Source organism: Pipistrellus kuhlii, unplaced genomic scaffold (assembly GCF_014108245.1).
Source record: "Pipistrellus kuhlii isolate mPipKuh1 unplaced genomic scaffold, mPipKuh1.p scaffold_m20_p_3, whole genome shotgun sequence".
NCBI classification, from domain to species: domain Eukaryota; kingdom Metazoa; phylum Chordata; class Mammalia; order Chiroptera; family Vespertilionidae; genus Pipistrellus; species Pipistrellus kuhlii.
In genome coordinates this window covers 14692392-14708401 of record NW_023425529.1, presented here as the reverse complement: position 1 = coordinate 14708401, position 16010 = coordinate 14692392, and the positions used below count along the sequence as shown (strand labels likewise).

The following is a 16010-nucleotide window of genomic DNA, read 5'->3' as shown; positions in this document are numbered from 1 at the left end:
ATTTAAACAGTACAACAAAATTTAATCAACAATATAGTTGCCGTTGTTTTCTACTACTTGTGCCCAACGCTCAGGAAGCATTTTAATCCCTCTGTTGTAAAATTCTTGTGATTTTGATGCAAAAAATTCGGTCAATGCATTTTTGAGGCATTCTTCATTATTAAATTTTTTTCCAAGAAGAAAGTTTTGCAAAGAACGAAACAAATGGTAATCGGAAGGGGCAATATCAGGAGAATATGCAGGTTGAGGGAGAACTTCCCATTCCAACTGGCGCAGTTTTTCAGCAGTGATTCTTGGAGTATGCGGTCGTGCATTTTCGTGAAGAATTACGCCCTTCCGATTAATCAGCGCGGGTTCTTTTTCTCTTAAAGCTTGGGCTAACCTTTCCAATTGGGCACTATACACTGCACTTGTAATGGTTTGGTTAGATGGTAAAAGTTCATAATGAAGAATTCCTTTAAAATTCCACCAAACACACATCACTTTTTTCACATGCAAGTCAGGTTTTGGCGTGGGCTGCGGAGCCTCATTTTTGTCCAACCATTGGGGCTGCCTTTCAAATTAACATACAGCACCCATTCTTCATCTCCGGTAACAATTTGCTCTAAAAACGGCAAACGGTTTTGACGAGAGAGGAGCGAACTGCAAATTGTGACTCTTTGATTACGGTTGTTGTCGGTCAACTCATGAGGAACCCATTTTCCAAACTTTTGGACTTTGCCAAGTGCATGCAATTGATTGGAAATTGTTTTTTGTGAACAATTTAAAGTTGTCACAAGCTCTTGTTGGGTAATTTGAAGATTTTGCACCAAAAGAGCTTGAAGAGCTTCTTGATCAAAATTGGACACACGGCCTCGACCACTCTTGTCATCTAACGAAAAATTTCCCTCGCGAAATTTCTCAAACCAAATCTGGCATTTTCTGGCGCTAACTGCATCTTGACCAAGAGCACTACAGATGTTTTTTGCAGCCTCACTTGCTTTTCTTCCTAATTGGAACTCGTAAAGCATGCAGTGCCGAATATGCTCTTCATCCGCCATCTTCTTAGCCCTAGTTTTGCAACAAAAACCAAACCAAACAAACTTTTTCAAGCAAAACTTGTTAATTGCACTTCACACGTTCTGTAGATACCACGTGTTTGAAGGTTATGTCAATACAAGTCAACGCCAAGCAAGATTTTAAACGAATGTTTAAAAACGACATTAATTATTACTAGACCCGATACATATATTTTAAATAGCAATGGGGGTATTGTTGTGATCCCTGCATTATATTTCCCCGCTCTATGTGTGATCTCTTAGATATTACAGATTTTCCTTAACTATTTGGAAATCCTGGTTCCACACTCATATTTAATAGGCACCAAAGAGTTCAATGAAAATACATTATACACGCACGACTTGATGGTGGGTTTGTGATAAAATGATAATCAGGCATCATATCTAGACACAACCAAAAGTGAGTGCCTGGAGATCATTTCTCTGGAGGTAGTTTTTCTGAAGAGAAAAGCTATACCTGATGGCCCACATTCAGAATGCATATTTTAACTTAATCTGTATATTTTTTTGTTAGTCCTCACTTAAGGCTATTTTGTTCCATTGACTTTTTTTTAGAGAATGGGAGGAGGAGAAACAGAAAAACATGGATTAGCTGTCTCTTGCATGTGCTGTGAGGGGAGTGTGGGTGACAGGGATTGGAGCCTGCAACTGAGGTACAAGTTAAGTGCCCTTGATTGGAATAAAACCCATTATCCTTCAGTCCCTTGGCCAATGTTTTAACCACTAAGCTAACTGATTAGGGCTTAATATTTTCAATCCTGTATCTAATCCAAGCCTTCTATTATGTCTGGCATCCTGGAAGTCCTACGATCTTCCAGTTAGCTTTTTAATAACATTAACCTTTGACTTGATGCTCAAAAAGGGAGGAGAGGGAACAGCCCAGCCTGCATGGCTCAGTGGTTGACCATCAACCAATGAACCAGGAGGCCATAGTTCAATTCCCAGTCAGGGCACATGCCCAGGTTACGGAACCAATCCCGTGTGGGGCATGCAAGAGGCAGCCGATTAATGATTCTCTCTTATAATTTGATGTTTCTATCTCTCCCTCTCTGAAGTCAATCTTATCTAATAAAAGAGTAATATGTAAATTGACTGTCACTCCAACACACAAGATGGCTGCCCTTATGTGGTTAAAGATGGCTGCCACAAGATGGCCAGCAGGGGAGAACAGTTGGAGGGACCAGGCCTGCAAGGGAGGGCAGTTGGGGGCAATCAAGCCTGCAGGTAAGGGCAATTGTGGGGGAGGGGGGGGGGACCCAGGCCTGCAGGGAAGGGCAGTTAGGCATCAATCAGGCTAGCAGGGGATTAGTTAGGGGGTGATTAGGCTGGCAGGCAGTAGTGTTAGGGGCAATCAGGAAGGCAGGCAGACAAGCAGTCCTGGATTGTGAGGAGGATGTCTGACTGCCCATTTAAGCCCAATCCCAGGACTAAATGAGCAGTTGGACATCCCTCAATGGGCCCCAGATTGGAGAGGGTACAGGCTGGGCTGAGGAACACCCCTCCACCCCATGCACAAATTTGTGTACTGGGCCTCTAGTACAAATATATTTTTTTTAAAAAGGGCAGGGGGAGGGTGGAGGCAGAAAATGATCACCTGACTTGTGTAGAGACAGTTCAATGAGTCTGTATACAGATTTGCAATCAATCCTTTTTTATGTCCCAAACATTATCTCTGAATACAAGTACCTGGGTCCTCCAGATAATGAGCATTTTTTCTGGACACTGCAAGGTGTACAGGCTTCTTTCTCACTGTATTTTCTTTTGCAGGCACTCAGGTTAGAGTGTCCTTGATTCTGGCTCTGCTAAATCAGTCTTTCTCTACTGATTTTATTTTCTAAAGACTTATCAGATTCTCTTATCCTTTGATTTCTTCTCTTTTATCATGATGTAGTTATACTTTACTGTGGCAAACAAAAGGATAACTACTCAACAAATAGAACTCTGAAATCAAATAAATATATTGTCAGGAAACAAATTTATAATGCAGGTCACATTTTAATATAGATCTAAATACACTTCCAAATATAACTACAAATTTAATCATGAAAAATACCTGCAGTAAACGTGTGTTAATTGACCATTATTACATTATTTCTGAATCCTTGGCTTACTTCTTGGGGTTATAAAGGTATAAAGCTACTAATTTTCCCATTTGTATATTTTTATAGTAAATGTAGTTTTCTACAGCTAATATTATAAATAAACCTAATGACAAAAAAAAAACAAAAAACAAAAAACATGTTTTAAATAGGGAAAAATTTCCCTTAGTAAGATGGTAAAGACTGTATGGTGATATTTTTAAACTTTTGATTTACTATAAAGTAGTAATTAGTAAAATCCACAGCCTCCCCAAATTTAGCTTCTCTTCTATTACAAAAATCTTTGTAAAAGATGTACTCCAAGTACAATGAAATCTCCATTTTGTTTTTTATAACAAAGCAACAAATAAACACACTAAAACAATTCATCATGAAATCAGAGCAAATAAATATTTAACAGTATTAAGTTTGCTATGAAAAACATTACTGTGGAAGACATCCAAAAAATTAAAAATGCTTTTGTTGTAGCAATAACAAGGTTTTAGGCCAATGCTCATACTAAAATAGCCCTTCCCTCTTTATAGTGAAAAATCAGTGCATATTCCTTTATATACTAAAAAGTTTTAGTTTTTAAAAACTATTAACTGCCTTAAAATAATTCTTTCACTCACCTTGACAACACAGATTGGTTATGATAAATCCATTATTTAACAAACTGTATTTCGAAATGACCTAAAAGAAATTGGCTAACACCCATGGAAGGGTCAGGAAACTATATAATATGGATCAGGAAAGAGGAAGAGGACAGATGTTTTCTGTGCAATGAAAGAGCAACATTTTAAGATCTACTCTGCAATACTGAAATATTTTGGGCTCAACCAGTTTCGACTACTTTTAAAACACTTCAGTAAACTGAAAATATTAAAACATGAACCTTATCTTATTCTCAAAAACAATTTTCTGTTACATACATAAATAAAAAGTGCTTGTAACTAATAACATAAACCACTAAAAAAGTCAAGTTTTAAGATCGTGAATATCCTGTCTCACTGCCAGCAATGAGTGGTCTATGCTATGAGTGCCATAATATTTATAAAAGACAAAAAAATATATATTCAATTATGATTTCCTCTGGTTCTAATGTTATCATTACACCATTGACCATAAAATAATCTTTTAACAAAGTAATTAAAACAGATTATATTACAAAAGTGTAATATACAAGGATATCCTCAGAGACTTCTGACAATTATGTATTTGTACTAGCTCATAATGAAGTTAAACATGAATAGAACACAATTCTGGGAAAAAAACACTAATTTATTTATTTCACCAAATAAGATATGAGAGATTTTAGTTTAGATAGTTAAAAGGTGACAGCTTTAGATATCATCTTAACCAAGAAAAAATTCATAGTATTTCTTATCACTTAAATAAGACAGGAAACTCTAATTCCTGCTACCTGCCCAGTCACTTTGAAAATTCTTCTTAAGAAAGTAAAAATAAAAATATCTTGGTTTTTGGTTATTCTTTTTTTTTTTTTTTTAAATATATTTTATTGATTTTTTACAGAGAGGAAGAGAGAGGGATAGAGTTAGAACATCGATGAGAGAGAATCATCGATCAGCTGCCTCTTGCACACCCCCTACCGGGGATATGCCCGCAACTAAGATACATGCCCTTGATCGGAATCGAACCTGGGACCTTCAGTCCACAGGCCGATGCTCTATCCACTGAGCCAAACCGGTTTGGGCGGTTTTTGGTAATTCTTGAAAGTCAAAATTTCCAGGTGCTCTGGAAACAGTGAGTTCAATTTGGTGTCTTGTGTTCTGAGAAAGAACAATAAGTTTACACTGAGTGCTCAGCTTTCATATGCTGTGACCAATTATTTGTGAGTTATAATCTGCAGGTTCCATTTTTAAAATATGTGGGATAACACTGTCAATTCGTACATTGCCAATGAGACCTTTGAAAAACAATTCTTCAGTGATGGTAGCATTCATCAACCTCAAAGCTGGCAATCTGAGTAGGAGTCTGGACAACCTAAAAACAAAAAAGAAAGAAGAAGGGGACAAGGTTATAAATCAAAGACAGAGTAAGTAGAAAAATGAGTAATTTTTGCATGTTATTTTTTGTAGCCTAATTGAATAAAAGATCTAATTTTCAAAAGTTAAAATAAAAACCTTAGAATTCAAGCTTTATATTATAGTGTATGACAATCTACTGGATATAAGTGCAGTCTTACAGATTTCATAGTCGAGCTTTGCTCTTAACTGCTACACTATTAAACCACAGTTCAAGCTATATGTCTAAAAATGGCAGAGGAACTTATCGATATTTTAGGTTGTAAGAACAGTAATATTTTGTGTTATCAGGGCACACAGACTCAATTATAATAGTTTTCTTGGTTTTGCTTTATGAAATACTTCCGGGAATGGCAAAACAGGCAATGGTTGTTATTACTGGGAAAAGCACAAAACAATGGAATCAAGATCACTGGACTCACATTTTGATTCAGTTGCCCTCCTAGCTATGTACAGCCTGCCTTTCTTCAGTTTTTTTTTGTTTTTTTTTAAATTACAATGATATCTGCCAGTTTCTGTATAGTGAGGTTTTTAAATTTTGGCAAGATATCTTGTGTGAAAGTTCATTATACATTGAAAACTGCTAATGAAAGATAATTTATTATTTTTAAATAACTAGAAATGTAAGAAACTCAGAAATAATTCCAAAGATCAGTGAAAGCAGCTGGAATCTAATCAAATAGAAGTCAGCAAACAACTACACATCTAAACGAGAATAAATGTAAATATTGTACTTATTTTATAATGAGGCATAAAACAACTTTAGAAACATTTTTTAAAATCTGGGGGGGGGGGGGGAATCATGACAAACCAACAACAAAAGAACCACCTTTCCAAAAAGATTGTGGTAATGTTTATCCTTCCTCTAGTCTAAGGCCTAGCACTCCAATGCTTGAGATCAAATGAAACTAGTAGCCCCAGAATTACTGAGTAGCATCCACAGAACTGGTAGAAAGCAGGATAAGAAAACTGGTTAACTAAGGCTCATTTTCATGATGGAACTGCTTATAAATTTATTATTTAATACGTATAAAACATTGTTATATGTGAAATGTTCTTTTACTAGCTTGAAGTATATCAAATAAATAATGTTAGTAACCATATTTATATAGCCCTTGCTATGAAACAAGTACTGTTCTAAGCTCTTCACATTATTAACTGATTTAAGCATTACACTAATTGTAAAATGTGGATACTATTATCTTCTTCACTTTACAGGTGAAGAAACTGAAGTTAAAAACTACTTGCCCATTGTCTTACAGCTAATAAGGAAAGTCAGAAGTCAAACCTACGTACTCTGGCTCTGATGGCCATGTGTGTACAATACTGTCCTTCCTTCAAAAATTTAACTGATCTTATATTTTTTTAAAAGAACACCAACAAGAAATACGTTAGTAGAAATATAAGCCAAATATTTCATTTATTTAAAAGAAAGAGTTTGGGCACTATTGCCAGACTACCTGGATCCAGTCAGGCTCTGCCAATTATTGTGATCTTGAGCCAGTTACTTAACCTTTCTTTGTATGCTAACGTCATCTCTATATAAATGTAAGAACTGGGTGAAATATAACATGCAATAATGCATACTGCTTTTTATAGCATTAGCTATTTCATTTCAAAGGTTAACTGGAACACTTTATTTACTCTTGAAATATAAAATAATGAAAGAATAGATTCACAAAACTGTTTAAAATTAATATAGTTAAATAGTATTTAACTTCTAGATACCTGTAGGTGTCATCTGGATATGTTCTGGTTATATAATCTTGAAATTCCACATAAGCCTTTTCCTGAAATTTCTCAATCTGTCCCATGTTTTCTAGGCCTGGATGGTCTGAAACATGAAAGAACATATTGTTACCCTGCTTCTGAATGTTCATTTAATAAGACATCTAAAGTGGAGGTGGAAGGGAATAAGAATAGTTCAGTCAAAAATGAAACCTCTTTCCATAAATATTACTAAGTACCAGGTACTGTACTTAAAGCCTATTATACTATTTTATCTCATATACAAATTCTAATATCTAATAAAAAATGAGATCAATGAGATCTACTAAAATAGTATTTTTGTTTATCCCAAAAGTGAAGAAGGAATTTTGCTCACTGGTTTCAAATGTTTTTTCACACCCAAATAAGTGTCCAACATTCATAAAACTCACCAATTTAAAGTGTATAATTCAATTGTTTTAGATTATTCACAGAACTGTGCAACTATCACCACAATCTAATTTTAGAACATTTATGTCATTCTAAAAGACCTCTGTACCATTCACAGTCACTCCTTATTCTTCTCTCTCCTTAGTCCTTGGTAATTACTAACTTCTAACCTACTTTGTCTGTAAAGTTTGCCCATTCTAGATATCCCATTTAAATAGAATCAGTAATATGTGGTCTTTTGTGACTGGCTTCTTTCACTTAACATAGTTTTCAAGGTTCATTCATGTTGTAGCATGTGTAAGAACTTAATTTTATAGCTGAATGATATTCCATTGTATGCATATATTACATTTGGTTCACTTAGACATACGTTGATGAACACTTGTTTCCACTTTAATTGCATCATCTTATATTCCCACCAACAGGGTATGAGGGATCCAATTTCACCACAAGCTCAAACATTGTATTTTAGATAAGATGTCACTATTTGTGTACCTGGACTGAAGAGTACTATTGCTTTTAGGTAGGCATATTCATAGCCATCAACGCAGAGTTTAACCATGCTGTTGCAAAACTCTTGAAGTTTGAAGATGTGCTCCATCAATAATTTTCTTCTTTCTGTTGACATTTTATCTTTAATTAAAAACAAAAAAAAGCTTCTAATTTTCTGCTAAAAAGTATGACTATTTTTATCCAACATATCTCCTTCCCATTAATTTCCAGCATTAAATATAACCAATCTATAAATGCTTCAAATTCAATGTCTCTACAAGTATAGCTGACACTATAGAGGTCTTTGGATACTCTTCATTCAAGAAAAAACAAAACAAGTTGTTTATATATATATAAAAAAAAAACCCTAAATATAATGTTTCTCCTTTCAAGATACACCTTTTACAAAATAAGGCAATCATCTGAAAAACTGGCAAAAGAAAATTCAAAAGATTCAAATTTGGTAAGAGGATTTTATTTAAGCTTACACTGATTTTAAAAAGTGAGCAAAATCATCTAGATTTTTTAAAGTTAACAACACTGCCAAGCTGGTGTGGTTCAGTGTTTGAGTGTTGACCTATGAACCAGGAAGTCATGGTTGGATAACAGTGAGGGCACCTGCCTGGGTTGTGGGCCCAATCCCCAGTAGGGGGCATACAGAAGGCGGCAGATCAAATATTCCCTCTCCCTCTCCTTTCCAGTCTGAAATTAAATAAGTAAGTAAGTAAGTAAGTAAATAAATAAATAAATAAATAAATCTTGGAATTCAAAGGGTTACAATGAAGAAAGGTAATGGTTGGAAGAATACATTTTGAAGTATTTACTCAGCTTTATATAAGCTACACCTGGATTCCTTGGTACCTAGAGCAAAGCACAAAAATTCACAAGGCCTGGTCAGAAATAGCCAACCAAACTTAAATATACTTGTTTCAATTTTGTTGTGCTTTAAAACATTCTAAAATTCAAGAATTATTTTCAAGTGTCTAGGGCATGAACCAGGCATGGGCCCAGACCAAACGCCAAGCTAGGATAAACAAGGAGTTACTCTGACCCTTGCTGACATGAAACAAGCACCACCAAATTAGGTGCAACTCTATCCAGGGACATACAAATTTAAATATTCAAAACTTTTTTTTCGGTGGTCAATGAAATGAAATGATCAAAACTTAAAAATTATCTAAAGGAAAAAGGATGTTGGTATGTAAAACATTATCTTCAGAAATGTAACTTTAATAGTAAAACACTTTATAAAACTGACATCCTCTCTTATATCCTGGAAAAAGGAAATAAGGTGCTTTTTACCTTGTTGAAGGCTACTGTGAAGGCAATTGACAAATGTTGCTAATATAGTTGCCACATTCATTACTTGCCAGCACTGGGCAAGACCAAGAGTAAAAAGTTCATTCCAATAAGCTTTCACCAAAGATATGCTGTTTTCCTGCCTATTAAAAATACACACACACAAATCAGGTATTATTAAGATATATTTTATAAACTTTACAATTGACTCATATATTTTATAGTAAAATACTAGTGAAGTACAATTACTCTAGAAAGACAAACTTGATCAATTCTGTATACCTCACTGCACTTGATGAAAGGCTTAGAACCTTAATTAGCTAGCTCATTAATCAGTCAGCTAGTTTATAAAGAACAGATTCAAACTGCAGAAGTTGGGGCTTTAATACCACATTTCATGGAAACAGCATAAAGATTGTTTTTAAAAATATTAAAACTAATTTAAAAAACCTTCCCCAAGTTTTATTTTGCCTTTAATGCAGGTAAATACTTTTTTTTTTTAAAGGCAATTTAAATTATTTAATGGTAGATAACAACCAATTTCCTAGGAAAAAAGGTTTCTTCTTTAAGTAAGTTTCAGATAAGATATTATCTCTATAAATGAGAAACCAAGAATTGTACTAGGGGTAAGAGGGCAAGAAAGGTCAAAAGTTTTTCCCCCTGAATTTCTAAATAAGAAATTTCAGCATGAGAGAATAGAAAAAGTAATAGGAGTCAAGAGACCAGGGTTTTAAAACCTAGATTATCAATTTATTATCCATTTAAAATGAGGTAAATAAGCTCCAAGTTCAGGTGGTTAGCTATATAAAATGCAGAGACTCTAATGCCTGTATCTAGCTCAATTATTATGAGGCACAAATGTAAGAATTATGTGAACAGGCCATAACATAAAGTACAAAAAGCCAGGCATTGTAGGAAGCACTGTAAAAATAGTAACAAACAACATGGATTAGGTCTGCCTTCATAAAACAGAAGGGCAACATAATAAATATGCCATTTTAAATATTTTATATAATATATATATACACATATTCATATGGTTATACAAACATTAAGTTAGTTTAGGCAATAAAAATTCTACATTACTATAAAGTAGGATGCTGCAATAGAAAATGGGGATTTGGGGCCATGTTCAGGTAAGATAGTTGTCTAAGTGCCTGACATTTGAATAGAGAAAAACAGAAAAGAACTTAAAAAAAAAAAAAAAATTCCAGTAGAACAGTTATCCAGGAAAAAAAGAAGGGCCAAACTTGTTGAGGTGAGAACCAGTATGTAGCAGATACTCAATAAAAACTATTGAGTGGATTAATAAGTGATATCCTCCCTTAGTTTTTTTAAATTTCTAAACATTTTATTTCAAACTATGGTCCTTTTATGAGTCAGCAGTTATATTAACTTTTTCCTTTAAGTTTATTGGGGTAACATTGGTTAATAAAATTATATGGTTTCAAGTGAACAATTCTATAATACATCTGTCTACTGCGTTGTGCAATCACCACCCAAAGTCAAGTCTCCTTTTGTCACTATATTTGACCCCTGTTACCCTTTATTAATTAACTCTCCACTCTCTTTCCCCAATGGTAACTACCATACTGTTGTCTGTGTCTGAGTTTCAGTTTTATATCCCATGTGAGTGAAATCATATGGTTCTTGAGTTTTTCTGTCTGACTTATTTTCCTTAACATGATATTTTCAAGATCCATCCATGTTGTCGCAAATGGCAGTATTTAATTTTTTCTTATGGCTGAGTAGTATTCCACTGTATATATGTACCACATCTTCTTTTCTTTATCTAGTCATCTATTGAAGGATACTTTGGCTGTTTCCATGTCTTGGCTAGGATTAATAATGCTTCAGATGTTTTAATTCATGGATCTCTTAGATGAGCTTATGTGATGAGCTGGGAATCCTTTGTTGAATCATAGTAATGTAAGGGAAGAAAACAGGGGAACCTCCCATGCCTCAATTCCTCTGATGTAACTCCTCCTCCCTTCTTAAATATCCTTTCACTGGCTAGTCTTTCTTATCCATTAATCTATAGCTCAGAGCTCACTTAAAAAAAAATTATCTTACCACATTCCTCTCCCAAGATAGTTCATCATTCCTCCTTCAGTGTCACATATTCATTTACATTTTATACTTATTTCATGGTATTCTAATTTATTGGTTTTGGAGTCTGTCTCCTATACTAGATTAAGACCTTACTGAAGGCTTATTCATGTCTGTATCTTTGTCAACAGCACAGTAGATGGCATACAGAAGAAATTCAGCAAATGATTTCTGATTTCAGGGGATATAGAACAGGGAGAAGTAAGAATTTAGAAAAAACAGAGTTAGAAAAGCTGTGGGCATGGACTCTTTTCCTACCAAATAATCTTTAAATTCAAACCTATATACTTAAATCATTTAAGTTAAAACACATAGCCTTCTTTATGATATTACATTTTATTTAAGAATTGAATACCTCAAACAAAAGCTTATATTGCCAACTTAAGAGATATAGAAAGTAATTTTTCTCACTGGGAATTTTTCAGCTGAAATTTTTACTCCAGGCTAATCACTCTTTTCCATTCAGTACCTGAGAAGAATTACTTACCATAAAAAATTGTCCATTTAAAATTTATTTAAAAGTAAAATTTAAATGAAAAGAAAGTCAATAGTTTTAATCTCCATATGGAAATGAAAAATTTTAATCTCAAACTAAAATAAGATACTATTTTCATTTATCAGAAAAGGTGGATAAAATCCAGAATTAATGAGGATGTGAGAAAATAACCATTCATTCTTGTACATTGCTGATGTGGGTGTAAACTGTCTCAACATCATTTTGGAGGACAATTTGGTAGTGCCTAACAAAAAATGGAAACATACACCTCAGACTCAGCAGTTCCACCTGTAACAGCATACTTTATAGAAATACTAACACAAGTTCTCAGTCAGCATAAATCTGTTTAATTCAAACTAAAAATTATTTAGTGACTAGAAGCCCAATGCATGAAGATTTGTGCAAGAATGGGCCTTCCTTCCCACAGCTGCTGGCACTGCCTTTGCTCTCGCCAGAGCTGACTTTCCACTCTGACCCAAAGCCTCCTTTTTGCTCCAGCCTGGAGACCCAGAGCAGCTGGGGTGGTGCAGAACACCCCTTCGGCACTTGCATATGCAAACTAACCCACCACATTTGTTGGGTTAATTTGCATACTCACTCCTGATTGGCTGGTGGGTGCCACAAAGGTACGATCAATTAACATGTTACTCTTGATTATGTAAATTAGAGGCCCTGTGCATGAAATTCATGCATGGGGGTGTGTGTCCCTCAGTCCAGCCTGCACCCTCTCTAATGTGGGACCCCTTGAGGGATGTCCGACTGCTCAGTGGGATGGGCAGTCGGACATCTCTCTCACAATTCAGGACTGCTAGCTCCCAACTGTTCGCATGCCTGCCATCCTGATTGCCCCTAACCGCTTCTGCCTCCCAGCCTGATCACTCCCTAACCACTCCCTTACCAGCCTGTTTGCCCCTAACTGCCCTCCACTGATGCCTAACTGCTCCCCTGCCAGCCTGTTTGCCCCTAATTGCCCTCTACTGCAGGTCTGGTCACCCCTAACTGCCCTACCATGCAGGCCTGGTCCCCCGCAACTGCTCTCCCCTGCAGGCCTAGGTCCCTCCCAGCTGCCCTTCCTTGCAGGCCTGGTTGCCCCCAACTTCCCTCCTCTGCCAGCTTGGTCACCCCTAACTGCCCTCCACTGCAGGCTTGATTGTCCCCATCTGCCCTCCCTTGCAGGCCTGGTCCCTTCTAACTGCCCTCCCCTGCTGGCCATCTTGTGGCAGCCATCTTGTGTTCACATGGGGGCAGCCATCTTGTTTGTTGGAGTGATGGTCAATCTGTATATTACTCTTTTATTAGATAGGATAGAGGCCTGGTGCAAGGGTGAAGGCCAGCTGGTCTGACCTGAAGGATGTCCCAGATCAGGGTGGAGGTTCCCTGGAGGCATGGGGTGGCCTAGGCAAGGGGCTTGTGGTAGTTTATAGGCCGGGCATGTCCCCTGGAGGCCTAAGCAGAGGCCCTGGAATCTAGAGTATATTTATCTTCTACAACTGAAACTTTGTAGCCTGCAGCGGATGGAGCCAAGCCTCCTGCAGCAGCCATTTCTGTTGGAATTTATGTATCTTCTGTAATTGAAACTTTGTAGCCTGGAGTGAAGGCTTGAAGGCCAACTCTGCAGAAGCTTCCTCCATTGCCTGGGACAATCCTAGCCTCATGCTTTTCCAGCTCCGTGGCTACCACCATTTCTGTTGGAATTTATTTACCTCTATAATTGAAACTTTGTACCCTTGAGTGGAGGCCTGGGCCCACCAGAGTGTGTGGAAAGCTTGGCTTCCTCCATTGCCAGGGAAACCCAAGCCTCCCTCCTGCTCTCTGTGGCTGCAGCCATCTTGGTTGGGGTTAATTTGCATAATCACTGATTGGCTGGTGGGCATGGCTTGTGGGTGTATTGGAATGATGGTTAATTTGCATATTGCTCTTTTATTAGATAGGATAATAAGTAGAACTTACACAACAGCTACACTAATAGTAAGTCTAACTTCAAAGAATCAGATTGGCTATTACATTGAACCAGATTTTTTTAAAAAATATATTTTTATTGATTTTTTACAGAGAGGAAGGGAGAGAGATAGAGAGCTAGAAACATTGATGAGAGAAACATCGACAAGCTGCCTCCTGCATACCCCCTATCGGGGATGTGCCCGCAACCAATGTACATGCCCTTGACCGGAATTGAACATGGGACCTTTCAGTCTGCAGATGGACGCTCTACCACTGAGCCAAACCGGTTTTGGCTGAACCAGATTTTTAATACAGATCACAGGGAAATGTGGATGCCACATAAAATTATACTGTTATAAATCAGAAACCTCAGGTTTTATAATTTTGCTTTCTTCAACATCTGGACTATTTCTATAGAAAAATCACACTTAATTTAATAGAAGTACTTAAGATAGGTAGTGTTGCCGAAACTGGCTTGGTTCTGTGGATAGGTTTTTGATCTCAAAGATCCCAGGTTAGATTCCGGTCAAGGGCATGTACATTGGTTGCGGGCACATCCCTGGTAAGGGGCGTGCAGGAGGCAGCTGGTAGGTGTTTCTCATCAATGTTTCTAGCTCTCTATCCCTCTCCCTTCCTCTCTGTAAAAAAAAATCAATAAAATATATTAGGTAGTGTTACAAATAACTCAAGGAGTTCAAGTCACTACACCCAAAATCCTTCCTTTTGTTGTTTTATTATAATAATTAATATCCAATTATAAAAAACAGCATCAGATTACTTTTCAAGGTACAAGTATGCCAATTACAAGCTTAGGGAACTACAGTTAATGCTTTAAAATAAACTGCTAATGTATAAATTTATATTATATTTTAATTTTTCTTAAAAAATGGATTGGAGAAATTCTTAAAGTTAAATGTTATTTTGAGAGAAAGAGCTAACAATCATTTTAAAGGTTAATCATTATAAATCAGGCTCTTAGTCTATTGTAATTATAATATTTAAATACATTACTTAATACATGATATTAATATATGGTATGTCCAACATTGATTACTAAGCCAAATTACAGTGGGGTTCTATGTATGTCTCTTAAAGTTATAATTCAGATATGTTCTTTAGTTATATTGTAAATATTCCCTAAGGATAAAGGATGGGTAGTTATTATTCTTATTTGGAAAATGGAAAAACAGATCTACAGAATATGAAAGTGAATGGTTTATAAAATCATACTGATGAATAGGGTCCTGTAACTAGAATAATACTTTTCTAACTATGGGATTAACATATACCATGGTCTTTTTGCTTCTTCATACCAGCTACTTTAAAGCAATCTAAATAAATCTGGCAAACTTGAGGCAAAGCTTGGGTTTTTTATAGTAAGCCATTTCTATTAACATCTGATTACCTCAGAACAGACTACAGATGCGCTATTCAATAGAAAGAACAAAATTCTAAATTATCATGGGGTTTACATTTTCTTCCCCCCCCCCCCGCCCCCTCAATCGCACAACTGGAAAACAATTATTTCTATTTTTAAACATATTCACTGCTCACAAGTTTCAGCTTCTTATTAAAATGTTTGAGATGAGCCAAAACTGGTTTGGCTCAGTGGATAGAGCGTTGGTCTGCGGACTGGAAGGTCCCAGGTTCAATTCCGGTCAAGGGCATGTACATTGGTTGTGGGCACATCCCTGATAGGGGGTGTGCAAGAGGCAGCTGGTCGATGTTTCTCTCTCACTGATGTTTCTAGCTCTCTATCTCTCTCCCTTCCTCTCTGTAAAAAAATCAATAAAATATATTTTAAAATGTTTGAGATGAACACTGTCATGTAAAGAAAACCACCACCCTGGGACAACCCTAAAGGCTCCCTTTCTTTAAGTCATTCAGAGACAGGCTATTACAAATGCTGGCCATGATTTATCAGTTCCACCCCATTTATCCCCTTTGAATTAACTTAGTCAAATCATGAAATATGAATACTCTTCCACATAAATATAATAAAAAAGTATTAGCTGCCATGATTTGTGACATAAGTGACAAAACTTGAAGTTACGTTGTACCATTTTTTTCCTTTAATGCAGATCCTTCCAAAATAAAAGTTCTTGTTTAATGTACATTTGTGCTACAAAACCTTATTTATATTTAAGATTTTAAAACACTTACCCCAAAGCCTGGAAGGAAGGAATAGAAAGTGCCCAGTGCATCGATAAGAACAGCAGTCTGGAGGCAGACTCCCCGATGTAGTGTACATTCAGGTACTCAGGCATAGGAGAAGGCATTGTGAGCTAGTGTGAACAGGGATTGAGGTAAATTATTTTATGACCAACAATCCTGA

General features: G+C 36.2%; 1 protein-coding gene and 1 non-coding gene across 11 annotated transcripts in view; both read right to left on the bottom strand.

The window, feature by feature from the left end:
* Positions 1 to 16010, bottom strand: part of NR2C1 (nuclear receptor subfamily 2 group C member 1) — a 51969-nt gene that overhangs the window by 3445 nt on the left and 32514 nt on the right. For 6 of the 10 annotated variants that reach the window (XR_004991550.1, XR_004991554.1, XR_004991557.1 and 3 more), the window contains 6 exons: positions 15839 to 15960; positions 9133 to 9272; positions 7834 to 7971; positions 6910 to 7015; positions 4870 to 5140; positions 3034 to 4630 (listed from right to left, as the gene is read on the bottom strand). Coding sequence is in view for 2 of the 10 variants with exons in the window: in XM_036458721.1 (XP_036314614.1) it covers positions 5050 to 5140; positions 6910 to 7015; positions 7834 to 7971; positions 9133 to 9272; positions 15839 to 15960 (597 nt within the window). In the remaining 8 variants the exon portion in view is untranslated. Of the gene's footprint in view, positions 1 to 3033; positions 4631 to 4869; positions 5141 to 6909; positions 7074 to 7833; positions 7972 to 9132; positions 9273 to 15838; positions 15961 to 16010 lie in introns of those variants that run through there. The other 4 variants (XR_004991555.1, XM_036458721.1, XR_004991556.1 and 1 more) reach the window with 4 other exon arrangements.
* On the bottom strand, positions 8806 to 8936 carry LOC118731081. The gene has a single exon (XR_004991780.1). It is a non-coding gene; the product is annotated as a small nucleolar RNA SNORA48 (small nucleolar RNA).